This window comes from Eurytemora carolleeae, unplaced genomic scaffold (assembly GCF_000591075.1).
Source record: "Eurytemora carolleeae unplaced genomic scaffold, Eaff_2.0 scaffold282, whole genome shotgun sequence".
NCBI lineage: Eukaryota > Metazoa > Arthropoda > Copepoda > Calanoida > Temoridae > Eurytemora > Eurytemora carolleeae.
The window spans coordinates 92,016-107,550 of NW_019396282.1; the positions used below are offsets into that span (position 1 = coordinate 92,016).

Sequence of the window (15,535 nt, forward strand, 5' to 3'; positions counted from 1 at the left end):
TATATTTAAAGGATATCCTTAGATATATTTGAAGTATATACTTAAGATATATTTGAAGGATATTCTTATATAAATTTTAAGAATATCAAAGCATATTTGGAGGGTATCTCAAGGTATATTCCAAGGTATATCCCAAGGTATATTCCAAGGTATATTCCAAGGTATATCCCAAGGTATATCCCAAGGTATATCCCAAGGTATATTCCAAGGTATATTCCAAGGTATATTCCAAGGTATATTCCAAGGTATATTCCAAAGTATATTCAAAGGTATATCCCAAGGTATATTCCAAAGTATATTCCAAGGTATATTCCAAGGTATATTCCAAGGTATATTCCAAGGTATATCCCAAGGTATATTCCAAGGTATATTCCAAAGTATATTCAAAGGTATATCCCAAGGTATATTCCAAGGTATATTCCAAGGTATATTCCAAGGTATATATGAGTGTAGGGAGCTGAATAAGTCTGCTACAGTTTAAAAAGAATTTACAATTATATTACTCCTTGTAAACTTGAATACCAGGATATCGTGGGAACACAGATTTAAACTTGTCTATTTTAATACTTCATATTAGTACAATATAATATAAGTTTCAACACCTCTTATAATATTTTTTCACTTTTAAATTTTCAATACATGGATACACACATCTTTAATACATGGATACACACATTTTAATACATGGATACACACATCTTTAATACATGGATACACACATCTTATGAGACTTTTATGACAACCTGAAAGTAAAGTTCGTATATAGTTTGTGTGAATACAAATAATTAAAATTAAAAAATATCTAAGAAAAAAAAGAGGATTAAATAAATCTGAATGATCCTCTCTATTTCACAGTTTAACGGATACAACTGTATAAACACTGTACAATGTACACAGTACACTGTACAATGTACACAGTGCACTGTACAATGTACACAGTACACTGTACAATGTACACAATGCATGCAGTATATATAATCTAACGGTAACCGCCAAAAAAGTTCTCTGTAAAATGTTTTCAGGAATAAAGTTCTAAATAGCACTAAAATAGGATCCTAGGACTTCGTGTACTTTGTACACTAAAATAGGATCCTAGGACTTCGTGTACTTTGTACACGTTGTCACATAGAAAGACACTACCTTTGTTCGCTTCCCCCTGTGGGGGGGCGGGGAGGGTGCATCATTCACATTTTATTGTAAGTATATTTATGCTCCACATTTCTCCTGTCAGGGTCAAGTGTAATTTTCCTTTCAAGAATTATCAAGAGTAAGGAAGGTTGACAAAAGCTCTTTTGGCTTTTCACTGTGATCTTGTCAGGCTACTTTTGTTGTTGCAGAAAACGTGCTGGGTCGAGGCAGTTCAGACTGGACAGTGCGAATTAATGCATGTACAGTACATTTGGACCGGTTTGGATCATGCAAGGATTATAAGCAATTAGGAGAACATTGTTTACATCGAGGTTATGATGCAAGGAAAGTTAATTGCATTTGCGTATACTCTGCGTACATATTGAAACCAGTTCTCTCTGGGCGGAATTTGTAAACAAGAATAGATGCATCATGCATCAGTGTTCGTTTAGTATCAGAGTAGGTTAAAAGCATTAAATTTTGATAATTTTGAAAATTTACATTATAGTTTCCCATGACCAGAATATTTCATTGATTTTTTATGTGAAAGATGGATCCCATTTCAGGTTTCGACAACCGTCTTGTGTTTACATTACCGCCCAAGGGCAGTACACTGCAGTACAAAAGATGCGTACACCTCTGAAATAACTTTCCTTGCATTATAATCTTGGTTTACATGGCCAATTTGATATAGCTTGGTGGCTGGTGCATGCTTCGACAATTTGTGCTCTTGTCACTTTGTGTTCACCTAGAATTCAACATTTTCAATTGTGAAAATATCATATCATGTCGAGTTAGGTTAGGCCCTCTGTGGCGCCACAAGCATCAAAAAGCGCCATACAGGTTCAGGGGCCGAGCACTGCAACTGCATTACCCGAATTTCAGATTATTAATGTAAAACAAAACAAAAAATAATAAAAATTAAATTTGACTCCAGATGCGAAAATGTATTTTCCCTACATTTATCGATTTTATGTTCATTGTACAATACATATACTCTATAGATATCTACATATTTTAATATTTTGGTTTTCTTTGTATATATACATAGACTCCGAATAGTTTTAAACCTTTAATCCTATTTTGAACCACTATGTATTGTTTGTAGGGGGGGGGGGGTCGACGGCAGGGTAACGGGGGGGGAGCCCCCTTAAAATCTACAGGTTTGGATCCTTGTATCCAACAAGGGGATTACAGGGGTCCAGGGGAGAATTTAATTGTTTAAACCAATTCCAGGGTTTCATTTTGTCCCCAGAATTCCAGGGTTTCAGTTTGCCCCTGGATTTCCAGGGTTTCATTTTGTCCCCGGAATTCCAGGGTTTCATTTTGTCCCGGAATTCCGGAGTTTCATTTTGTCACCGGAATTTCAGGGTTTTATCATGTTCCACGGAATTCCAAAGTTTCATTTTGTCACCGGAATTCCAGGGTTTTATTATGTCCCCGGAATTCCAGGGTTTCATTTTGTCACCGGAATTCCAGGGTTTCAATTTGTCACCGGAATTCCAGGGTTTCATTTTGTTACCGGAATTCCAGGGTTTCATTTTGTCTCCGGAATTCAAGGGTTTAATTTTGGTTGAAGGATTGTAGGATTGAAGGATTGGAGAGATAGAAGAATTGAAGAGTTAAAGAGATAGACAGATTGGAGAGATTATAGCATTTGAAGGATTGAAAAGATAGAAGAAGAATTGGAGAAATTGAAGGATTGGATATATTTGTTGATGGAAGTATAAGATAGATTGAAGGATTGAAGGATTAAAGGATTGAAGGATTGAAGGATTGAAGGATTGAAGGATTTATTGATTGAAGGATTGATTGATTGAAGGATCAAAGAATTGAAGGATTAAAGAATTGAAGGATTGAAGGATTGAAGAATTGAAGGATTGAAGGTTTGAAGGATTGAAGGATTGAAGAATAGGTGAATTGAAGGATTGAAGGATTGAAGAGTTGAAGGATTGAAGGATTTAAGAATTAAAGGATTCAGGGATTTGAGAGATTGGAGTGAAGTATGGATTTTTGGTCTATCTATCTATTTTTCAATGCATCCATTTATCAATATCAAAATTTCTTGACCACCAAATCTATCTATAATCTATTTATCTAACATCTATCTATGATCTATCTATCTATCCAACTATCTATACTTACGTGATAAGAGGTTAGGTTTTATTGTTCGTATTGTGTGTAGTGTAGAGTGAAGTAAACCTTTCAGGACGGATTAGCAGGGTTTGCTTGAATACATATATAAGCAAACATGACAACTTTAATATCTGAATAGGTTCATTGATTTATCTTTCTATCTGTTTATCTATCTCTCTATCTATATATCTATCTATCTATCTATCTATCTATTTATTTATCTATCTATCCCTCTATCTCTCTATCTATCTATCTATCCAAATCTGTTATAAGAAAGAATTCAATTTTATTATATTATTATAAAGAAAAAATATAACAACTTGTGTAAAAGTTACTGAAGAAGCTACGGCTGAAGAAGCTACGGCTGAAGAAACTACTTATGAAGAAACTACTGATGAAGAAACTACTGATGAAGAAACTACTGATGAAGAAACTACTGATGAAGAAACTACTGATGAAGAAACTACTGATGAAGAAACTACTGCTTAAGAAACTACTGCTGAAGAAGCTACTGCTGAAAAAAACTACTGATGAAGAAACTACGGCTGAAAAAGCTACTGCTGAAAAAGCTACTGCTGAAGAAACTATTGGTAAAGAAACTACTGCTGAAGAAGCAACTGCTAAGATAAAATACTGCTGAAGAAGCAACGGCTGAAGAAACTACTGCTAAAGAAGCTACTGCTGAAAAAAACTACTGATGAAGAAGCTACTGCTGAAAAAACTACTGATGAAGAAGCTACTGCTGAAGAAAGTACTGAAGAAGAAGCTACTGCTGAAGAAGCTAATAAGGAAACTGCGGCTGAAGAAACTACTTCTAAAGAAACTACTGCTCAATAAACTACGGCTGAAGAAACTACTGCTGAAAAAACTACTGCTGAAGAAGCTCCTTCTGAAGAAGCAACTGCTGAAGAAGCTCCTACTGAAGAAGCAACTGCTTAAGAAGCAACTGCTGAAGAAGCTCCTACTGAAGAAGCAACTGCTAATAAAGCTACTGCTAAAGAAGCTACTGCTAAAGAAGCTACTGCTGAAGAAACTATTGCTGAAAAAGCTACTGCTGAAGAAGCAACTGCTAATAAAGCTACTGCTAAAGAAGCTACTGCTGAAGAAGCTCCTACTGAAGAAGCAACTGCTAATAAAGCTACTGCTAAAGAAGCTACTGCTAAAGAAGCTACTGCTGAAGAAACTATTGCTGAAAAAGCTACTGCTGAAGAAGCTACTACAGAAGAAGCTACTGCTGAAAAACAATTTTTTAAAACATCGATAAATTTCATCTGTCATCTAAATTGTAAAAGAAAATATATGAGCATTTAATGAGCTGATCCATCCAATCCATTTTATCCATTTAGCCGGCTCAAGATCTAGATTCTAGCATCAATTATTCAGATCACCATGAAAGCTAGATGATTTATGAACAATTACCCCTCTTAACCCCTCACTAACACAAACTAACCACCCCCTGCAACCTTCCCCCAACTTCTCCTCCTCTCTCTTCTAAAACCTAAACCTTCTGCACAAGGCCCCCTTCGGAACCAGGACCAGCTCAGTTATCCACAAATATCAGACTAGTTACAACATGAAATAGGAATATGCTCTGTTAAAAGTGAATTTTAACTAAACAAAGTGATTTTTATTCCTTCATTCAAAAATCTCCGAAATCAAGAGAAATCTCCGTCCTGGAGCCAAAACTACAGTTTGCCAGCTCTCTAGTACTCAGAATGGAACCCAGAGCTACACCTTGTTGAACGTTAAACCCGATTTTACCCACGCACCCTAGATCCAAGCAGTATCTATACCTTGATATCCAGGTTATACTCCGGAAATATCCAAGTGTCTCCATTATCTCCGAGAGCATGAGGGTTTAACCTCCATGCTGTCTTCAGTTATGAATCTTCTCCATTATATATCCTTCTCCCTGTATCTCGGCCTCGTGTCCTCCTGTGGACCAGGACGAGGTCCAATACGACGCCGGGGACCAAGGAAAATCCTTCCTCTTATTTATAAACAACATGAACCAAATTTTTCCGAAAGAGCGCTGGCCGCCAGCGGTCTCCCAGACGGGAAAATCTCCCGAGAAGATTCGGAATTCCGGAAACTTGTTCCGAATTATAATCCTGATATTATCTTCAAGGATGAAGAGGGGACAGGAGCGGATAGAATTATGACTCAGGTAAGCGCTGTTTCTTTGATCAAGGGTTGGAACAAAGTACTCTTTCATCTCTTAGTATATCTGGTACCTGGAGTTAAACCGCGTCTTGCAGTTGCAAAATGAGTGCAATCGTGCATGAGTTTCTTTTACTACTTTTCATTGTTTGATCGTATTTATTTTTTTATTTGTTTTTTTGTCTTCATTTATAGTTTGTTTCTATATTCTTTCCTTTTATTACAATTATTTTTGCTTTGCTCTGTTTTTGTATCTTTTCTCAAATATTTTTAGTTTATCTTATTTTTAATACATTTTTTCCCTTTTTAATTACATCCTTTATAGCAAAATGTTTTTTCTTCGTTTATTTCTTATTAATATTATTTCTTTGTCTTGTATCCTAATGTGAGTTTAGACATATTTTATATATTTGAAGAATGTAACGGGTTTGGTCTCTCTAGCTGATATTACCCTTGGTAATTGATATTTGAATTCTTCAAATTGGTTTCTTTCGACCCTCATTGCGTGACAATGCCCTTAACAAAACTTTTATTTCAGAGGTGTAAAGAGAAGCTGAACACCCTGGCTATCTCCGTGATGAACCAGTGGGCGGGGTTGAGGCTCCGCGTGACGGAGGGGTGGGACGAGGAGTCCCATCACACCAAGGACAGCCTCCATTACGAGGGCAGAGCTGTCGATATAACGACCTCAGACCGGGACCGGAGCAAGTACGGATTACTCGCGAGTTTGGCGGTTGAAGCCGGGTTTGATTGGGTTTACTATGAGTCCCGCTCCCACGTTCATGCGTCCTGTAGAGCAGGTCAGTATTTTATACAACCCGGAGACAAGACAAAGTAACGCCCAGGAATGAGGTTGAACCAATGTTTGAGGGTTGGGTGGGTGGGAGGGGTGGGAGGACAGTTTGACAGTTTCAACACAGTTTACGCGTATTCACCTCATTTACAATTCTAATTTTCTTAATATTTCAGAATCTGCTGAGCCAGGGAAGAATGCAGGTTGCTTCCCGTCCGACTCCAGGGTGAAGATTAGCACTGGAGAAACTATTCTCATGTCTCAGCTCCGGGTAGGAGATAGTGTACAGGCAGTCAACACTGCCGGAGAACTGGTTTACAGTGAGGTTCTCTTGTTCTTAGACCGGGACCCGGAGCAAGTTAAAACCTTCCTAAACCTGGAGACAGAGTCTGGATCCGTCCTTTCTCTCACATCTTCTCATCTGGTTCATGTCTCAACCTCTTGCACAGAGTTATCATGTTTTCAAGCAACCTATGCCGGGTCTGTTGAACCCGGACATTTTATCCTTGTATCAGAGAACTCATTGCACCCGGAGAAGGTTGTTAAAGTGAGCGTGAGTCGATTAAAGGGAGTGTACGCTCCCTTGACATATACAGGAACCCTAGTTGTAGAGAATATTGTAGCATCATCCTACGCTATTATAGATAATCAATCAATAGCTCATGCATCCTTTGCTCCGGTGCGCTGGGCGACCATATTAAAATCCAATCTTAAACATTTATGGGTTTCCATGTCGAGCTTATCTACAAGTGAACCAAGGACAGAGCGCTCCGTGCCACCTAATGGGGTTCATTGGTATGCAAATATACTGTACACGATAGCGGGGAACATCCTACCTAACCATCTAGTTTCATCTAGATAGTTCTAGATAGTTCTAGTAATGGATAAACTCCAACATACTTCCAGTGATATCTATCAGTGATTTAACAATATTTCGTCATTCCTCTCTCATTCGAGCAATGAGCAAAGAGTATTTAAAGGATCAAGAATTGAGTAAAGAGAAAGAAAAATTCCTGAACTCGGCTGTGATCTCTATAGTAGATATATGTAGCATGTTATCTAAAAATAAACTAATAAAGGATTACATATTGTTTACTTCACAAATATCAGTCAAGGCAAGAACTATCCCTGATTACGGATTCAATATTTGTTAAAGGAACTGCAGGAGAAGTTTCATGGAACCCTCAATTTAACAAGTGTACTCGATTCTCAACTGTACCCTTTTTAACAAAAAGATATTGTCGTTTTTCTTTCTATCTTGAAATTCTTTTTGTTAGAAAAGAAAATTCACAGATTTTAGATAAAATAAGAACGATATCTTCGTCGGTTTTGCTCAAACAAATGTTGAAATTACGTTTGGAGTTCCTTTACTGAATTTATATTAATCAATTATATTACATTGGCAATATTTTACTCAAATCTGAAATCATAAAATAAAAAAGAGGTTTTCCATGATAGTACAATAAGGGTAGATTTTGTCATACTTTTTTTGTCAGGGTCCTACAGGGTGTCCCACGAAACATGACAGTTGGTAAATAGTTTAGATTGTCTTCTTCCATAATTTGCTAAGTTGTTCAATAAAAATATTATAGAGGAGTCATATTATAGTAGAATTTATTTCAATGTAAAATATACTTAAGCAAAAGATTTTTTAAAAATAAACTGCAAACAGCCCTTAATATATAATACAGTGTATGGAAGACGTCATTCGAAACTATTTACCAACTTTCATGTTTCGTGGGACACCCTGTATCTTAATATTAATATAATTGTCATTATTATCTCGTTGCTTCGCATATCATGGTGTTATAAATTTATGAACATGAAAAGCAATTTTCTAATAAAATTTAGTTATAATTTCTTTTTTATATAGAAAACAAATTCTCCATTCAAATATTTGAGAAATCACCCCCGAGTACTGTAATATACAGATTGACCTTTGGAAGTGAAGTACATGGCCTGTACAATAAGTAAAGGATTAGCGTACATCATCACTCTATATATACACTATAACCTCGTTGGATCAACCATTAAAATTCATTTGTAAGCTTCTAAACTTGTGTATTTTACAAAACAAACGTTTCCTTCTTGAACTAAACATGGAAAAATATGGTGTTGCTTTTCCTGATCATTAACATCAACTAAATGCAAAACATGAAAAAGTTCATGAGTTGGTTAAAATTATAAGGGAAAAAGTAAAAGAGTTTACGTCACACAACTTAATATATTTTTAGATATGAATTAGCTTTAATAAAGGGAGTGACAGGCTAGACATGGTAGTTGAACTGAGAGTGCAGGATTGGAAAGATTTTTTTTATAGTTTTAAAAGCTTTAATAAAGAGAGTGTTCGCTCATTTTTAATATTTATAGATTCAAAAAAAATCTCTATCAAAATATGAAAGATTTGTGAAATAAACAGGATTGCTAATATTTACCGCAAATTGGTAAAAATTAAAGTAAGTTAATTTTAGCTAAAATAATGTAAGCTTTAAAAGATAACTCGTGCTTTGAAATCTTATGTGGAACCAAGAAAATTAGCTTTAATTGTTAAATAAAAACTATAGAGAAGTCATGAGGTCGCAAAGTACTCAAGTAATTCCGCATTTGAACCGTCTTTCTTATGTATAAACTAAAAACAGAATTTAAATGATCTTTCCAGAAACCTGAACTCAATACACAAAACCATCTCAGGTGTATATTTTTCCTTGTAAAGGTTATATAAAGAGTGCAGGGTGGTTTCCTCTAAGACTAGTCGTAAACCCTAGTTTTTACCCAGCAGCAGTCTAACGAGGGGAGAAAGGCCAGACCCGGCAATTTATTGTCCGAGCCACATTCTCCTCATTTACTCATCCGAGCCACCTCGAAATTCTCGTCCTTGTTACTGATAGAGATTTAAAGAACATCATTTTTAACAAGTATAAAAATTGTTGGGAAAATTTAGTATTTTATTTTTTGCCCTAACGTCGACAGATAATCAAAGTCATATTTTTATCTGCAAGGGTTGGAAATATAAAAAAAAATAATATTGGAAGGACGAGGATTTCGAGGTGGCTCGGACGATAAAATGAGGAGACTGTGGCTCGGACGAGATATTGGTTTGGTTGGCGCCTTCCGCCCCTCGTCTAACCAAACATTCACAAAATTACAGTAATTTCAATATTTACAATATTCAACATTTGTAAAGTGAATAGAGACCCCTCCCCTCTCTCTCACATAAAAAATTTCCGTAAAGTTTTCTAACAATATCCTTTTAAAGGAACTGTCCACAAAAATTCAAGTGATCCTTCATTTTACGGACTTTTGTGCGCACCAGAGAAATGGGAGAAAATTTAGAAAATGTAGTGCTTTAAATTGCCGGTCACTTCAAATAGATTATCAAGTACAATAGGTGACAACAGAGAAATGGATCAATTATACACGACGTCACAAGTGTCAAATATAACAAGAAAAATGAAATTTTCTCACATTAGTTGACATGTTTTCCAAAATTAAATAAAAAAGTGTAAAAACAGAAAATGAAGAACTCATAAAATCGCACATATTTTATTGTAAGGTAAGCATTTTGTTCTAAAATTATCACTATTTCTAATAATTTTATAAAAAAACTAAGTGACACTTGTGACGTCAGAAAACAGCTGTACTGAGAGTGTACAAATTCTACTGTGCTGCATCTATTGTACTGGAATCTATTTGGGGTCATTTAAAATTTTGTTGACAGTCCCTTTAAGGTTTTATTCTGCATTTTCATCTTGAACTTTGGAAATATATTCTATACAGGGTTACGTTAAGTTAAAGTAAATTCCACGTGAGATTGAAATATGTTTTCTATTTGAACTACTCGTATGGAATTAAACTATCAAGACGGAAAAAACTGTTTTAGATCTTGATATGTATTCGGATATGTACCCGGCACGTGGATTTAATGTAAAGTATAAAACAAATAAATCCGTAAGGTTTAATTACAGAACAAAACACGTAGGATTTCCTAAAGAAGAAACCGAATGCCTCTAACTCTGGTTAGTCCGGTGTGCCGGATATGTACCCGGGTATGTACCTGGATAAAACAAGTTTTCTCATAATCAAGCGTAAAATCACAATTAGAGGAGCTACGAGGTCATAAAGTGTCAAAGACCTTCTCCTTCTGTCTAGCTTATATTTGAAAATGAAATTTTTCCTTTTATTTCTTATCCGAGAGTTTTTACAGATAAACCATATATTTGAGATACTACTCCGAGCTACTTCTGTATTGGGTGTGTCTAAAGAAACAGATCTCAATTTTGAACTGATTTTCTTTTTTAGACATTACAAAAATGTCTCCACGTTTTCAGTTTCGGAAATCTTCTAATTCGTTTGGTGAAACTAAAAAAGCAGATCTCAATTTTGAACTGATTCTCTGTTTAGACATTACGAAAATGTTTTGAAATTTTAGTTTCGAAAATCTTCTATTTCGTTTTGACCAATTAGGACTAAAAAACAGAATATCTCTAAGATATTTTTCCCGTAACCAGCACAAGATGTATTCGGTTGCTTGTTTTTATGTTTTTCATTCAAATTCCGTCGTCTCAACAAGTACGAAAAAAAAAAAGTCAAGTTTAATCTGTAAAATTGTGTTTGAAAGTGTGACCTTGCTGGGAAAAGTGTGGTGGGGGTTCATTGTACTGTATAAAGTGTAATTGATCTATGATTCAGTGATTGATCTTTGATTGATTATATATCTCAGTTCAGAAGGATTTGATGGATTTAGATTTAAGAACACCTTCAATCAAAGACTTGTATGTATTGGACATTAGATGATAAATTCATCATAGAAATAAACCTATACAAATATATTTAAGATCTAAATTGATTTAACTTAAATTTAAAAAAATGTGTGATCATTTGTCACTGTATAACTAGTTAGGACGGGAAGGTCAAATTATTTGACATTACTGCTTATACTGGTACAACTTTGTGACCTAGTTTTGATTTTACGCACTTAAACATGAGGAGTGAATTGTCCTAGTATGATGAAGATAATTTATAAATTATTTAGAATATTGTATCAGGGATTCTGGTGTACTCTGTAGTCTGTAGACTACAAAAGAAAAAACCAAGAAATATTGACGAAGATCTAAATTTAGAGCCTTCCAGAAATATACCCTGTATCATAGAACCTTTCAGAGACACACATAAGTAATTCATTTTGTTCCTTCAAATTCAACAAATTTCAAGAAAATGGAGAATTATGAAAAAATATTTTGAAATTTCAATCTTACAGGGATTGGCAGTTTTGACTTTTAATGAAAAACGTTCGTGTTTTTTGTAACAATGAAAAAAATCTGAAAACGAAACGACACGATCGTTTGAAAACGTATAGTTTTTGAAAACTATCCATTTTGAAAGGGATGAAACTAAGTTATGTTAGTTTTTAAGGAGAAAAAACGAAATAATCGTTTTCAAAGCGATCGTTTTCAAAGGTTGAAAAACTATCTTGTTGGAATGACAACGATAGTTTTGATTGATCGTTTTGGAATAAAAACTACAAATTTAGTATATTTGAATGAAAAATAAAAATTTTAATCTACAAACCTCGCTTCGAACGAGAAAAATTTTTAAAATAAAGTTTAAACAAAAACGATAGTTTTCCTTCAAAACTATAGTTTTGTTCTTTCGTTTTTCGTTTTCATGAAAGCTTAAAACTAACAATTCGTTTTTTCTCAGAACGAACGTATCCAATATGATCCAAATCCTGACGGGAAAGAACGAGATCTTTTCCATACATTTCTGGGATATTATAAATATATTTCCTTACATTGGGCTTTAATCAAACGCAAAGAAATTGAGTCTTTGTCACAAATTCTGATTTTATAATCCCTATATCTTTGTAACCAAATGTCCTAGACCTTAGATATTTCAAACTATGAGTTCTGTTTGATCAAATAATCTAAGTTTGAAATGTCAAAGTTTTACACCATCAGGTTGCAAAGATATAGGGAGAAGAAAATTTGAGTTTGTGGCAAAGACTCCATTCCTTAGAAGAAAGAAAACAGTAATATACAAATACATGAAAATATAAATATAGGAATATATAAATACATGAAAATATAAATATAGGACTATATTCTCTGTCTCCTGGGACTCCTGGGAACTGTCCACATTAAACCCTCTGGAGAACACTTAAACTGAGATTAGAGGCTCATTAGAGATACCATACATACACAATGAGGCTAGGGGTCAGCAACCCCCCCGGGAAGGGGGATNGGGGGGGGGGGTAGGGGAGAATCCGGAGACTATTTACAAGAGATATAATTTAAATAAATAAAAAAATATAAGTTTTGGAAAAATAGAAAGGTTTAGACAAAATTTTAAGATTTGGAAAAATAGAAAGGTTTGAAAAAAATAGAAAGGTTTGAAAAAAATAGAAAGGCTTTGAACAAATAAAAAGGTTTGGAAAAAGGGATAGGTTAGGGAAAAATAGAAAGGTTTTGAAAAAATGAAAAGGTTTAGAAAAAAATAGAAAATTTGTAAAAAAATATTTGGAAAAATAGAAAGTTTAGAAAAAGATAGAAAGGTTGGAAAAAATGGAAAGGCTTGGAAAAACAGAAAGGTTAGGAAAAGAGAAAGGTCTAAGAAGTAGAAAGATTAGGGAAAAAAGGAAGGTTTAAAAAAACAAAAAGGTTGAAGAAAATAGAAAGGTTGGGATTTGGGAAAGCATTAAAAAATTGGGAAGAATAGAAAAATTTTCAAATAATATCTTCAAATCTTTTTTTAAAATATTCAATAATCCCGATTTTTTTCTAGAAAGTAAATCTGATGAAACCTGATAAATTTTTGCTTACATAACGTCAAATATTCTTAACTTCTTATAGACCGTGGACCGCAGAGACCATTTTCTATAAATACTAGCAAATGATTCTTAAAATTCAGATTATAAGAAAAATAAAGACTTATTTTGTATTTCCTGTATATATTTATATATATATGTTTCTAATTTCAGAAAACTGAAAACAATTTCTGGTTTATTAATTTTATCGTGCACATAAACTGTATCTTTCCACTGTAGAAAAACCATTAAATTAAACTTAATTAGCTGAATTCCTAGGAAATGCTTTAAATATTTCAGAATTGGTCCGCGCTCCAATTCTCACCAATACACTTTGGGATAAAGACGATTGGAAAGAATCGACAAAAAATATATATTTTTGAAAAAATGAAATTTAAATTTTTGCCAAAAAAGGAGAAGGAGGTAATTACTCGTCACACACTCTGATTTTCAAATCCCTCTATCTTTGCAACCCAATGTCGTAGGCCTTTGATATTTCAAACTTTGAATTCTGTGAGATCATATAGTTTAAGTTTGAAATATTAAAGATTTAAACAATCAGGTTGTAAAATTTAGGGATTTGTAGCAAAAATTCAGTTTCTTTATATAAACTGTTGAAATGTACAAATTTTGCATTCAATCTCTGAATAAAGGAGATTCACTGTAAACCGTGTTTGAGAAAATAATATTGCAACGTGTTTTTTGTTATTTCCAATTTTAGAATTTAAAAAAATTTAAACAAGCTGGCACTGAAAAGCAGAAAGGTCTTGTTGCCTTAGTTTGGATTTTACCCCAAAAAAACTAATCTGGTGGCGCAAAAGAAATTTTAAAGTTTTTTCTTTTGTTTAGAATAAGAAGGAATTAAATGATTGTAAACGCGCCAGATTTCAATCTAATGTGAATTCAATTTTTATTTTGACGTGAAAGAATTGAGTTTTTTGCTTCAATTTTTTGTTGTGAATTTAAACTGTTCTGATATTTTTGCTAACCAGCTCCAGTATAAGGATTAAGATGGAGGAGACATAGACATAGACATAGACATAGACATAGACATAGACATAGACATAGACATAGACATAGACATAGACATAGACATAGACATAGACAATTTTTGTTAATGCTTGATATTTTTGTTAAAATGAAGTTAGACCACATATCTTGAAAAGCTTATAAGTCGATTAAATCTTTTTAAATATAAACTTTGTCATGGAAAGAAAAAAAAGATTCAATAGTCGATAGTCCGGTTAAAGTTTAGTTTGGGTCAAATTTTAGAACAGATCAAACTCCTTCTAATTAATCTCTACACCTACCACCAGTATAACTATAGTAGCAGCTGCAATTCCTGTAAATGGGTCGAATTTTCAATGAATTATTGAGTATTTTGGAAGAAAGAGAGGGGAAGACCCGTATACCCCCCTTCCTTGACAGCGCGCCATCTTTTAAAGTCGGGCAGGGTGCTCTCTCCCCTACCCCACCTTCCCACTCACCCCCTACCCCTACCCCCTTGTTTCATCTCCTGCACCTTCTCTTTCAAGAGCCGGGGGTTTGGGTGACTTCTAACAAGTTTAAAAACACTAACAGATAGATAGATAATCATGTAATAGACAGATAGATAGACAGATATAAAGACAGTTAGACGAACATCTAGATATATAGCTAGACAGATAGATATATGTGATACTTTAGCTACGATCAATTTAACGAGACGACGAGTCTAAATAAATACTTTATTAAAACTTAAAAATCATTTGTAAATTTAAGAAATCAAAATTATATATACAGGGTGTCCCACATCAAATTAGACCGCGTCATTGGGTCTAAATTACGATTTCGGGGACAAATCAGAAAATTTAAGACGAACGAATCATTTTAAAAATTTAATAAGGCTTATAGAATTTTTTTATTGCAGAAAATGCTAGATTTTTCAATTATTATGTGCGTATTTTGGCGTTAAAGATTGGAGATAATCTAATATGATATGGGACGCTCTGTATATTGGTGACGTGGCAGAACTGTTGCTCTTCTTGCCGCGTCTCTGTATCCGGCTCAGACTCAGATCGGCTTCCGCCACAAATTACTCCCCCCAAGAAGGAACGGCGGAGTTAAGGCGGAGCAGGTACTTCTTCCCCTAGCCTGTCTGTAAGGATTTCTTCTCAGCATATATTTTATAGGGTAATTTAAGTATGTCGCATGATTTAAGCAATCATGCTAAATATTCCATTGAAACACAGTTATAATGGATAATGCCATTATGTCTAAGTTTACAACATTAAATTATTAATATGTACAACTCGTACAACATACTGCAGTTTTAATGAATATCTTGTTTCCACGATTTTTGCTACATACATGGTAGGATGGAAAGGGGGTAGGGTAGGATGGAAAAGGGTTGAGGGGTCTGATGGAAAGGGAGTGGGGTAGGATGGAAAGGTGGTATGTTAGGATGGAAAGAGGGTGGGATAGGATGGAAAGGGGGTGAGGGGTAGGATAGAAAGGGGGTGGGGTAGGATGGAAAG

The 15,535-nt window shown here is 34.5% G+C and overlaps 1 protein-coding gene across 1 annotated transcript; it reads left to right on the forward strand.

Moving 5' to 3' along the window:
* The first annotated feature begins 4,721 nt into the window (after positions 1–4,721).
* On the forward strand, positions 4,722–7,171 carry LOC111700107 (indian hedgehog protein). Its single transcript, XM_023470926.1, has 3 exons — positions 4,722–5,431; positions 5,963–6,224; positions 6,394–7,171. Exons 1-3 carry the CDS (start codon positions 5,132–5,134, stop codon positions 7,077–7,079), a joined length of 1,248 nt encoding a protein of 415 aa, XP_023326694.1. The 5' UTR covers positions 4,722–5,131; the 3' UTR covers positions 7,080–7,171.
* Positions 7,172–15,535: the final 8,364 nt, after the last annotated feature.

What these genes read in the sequence shown, in the direction of transcription:
- LOC111700107 (XM_023470926.1), top strand. Translation starts at nt 5,132, where the DNA reads ATGCTGTCTTCAGTTATGAATCTTCTCCATTATATATCCTTCTCCCTG. An exon ending in CGGATAGAATTATGACTCAG is followed by an intron (nt 5,432 to 5,962) that starts GTAAGCGCTGTT and finishes CTTTTATTTCAG; the next exon opens with AGGTGTAAAGAGAAGCTGAA. An exon ending in TCATGCGTCCTGTAGAGCAG is followed by an intron (nt 6,225 to 6,393) that starts GTCAGTATTTTA and finishes TTAATATTTCAG; the next exon opens with AATCTGCTGAGCCAGGGAAG.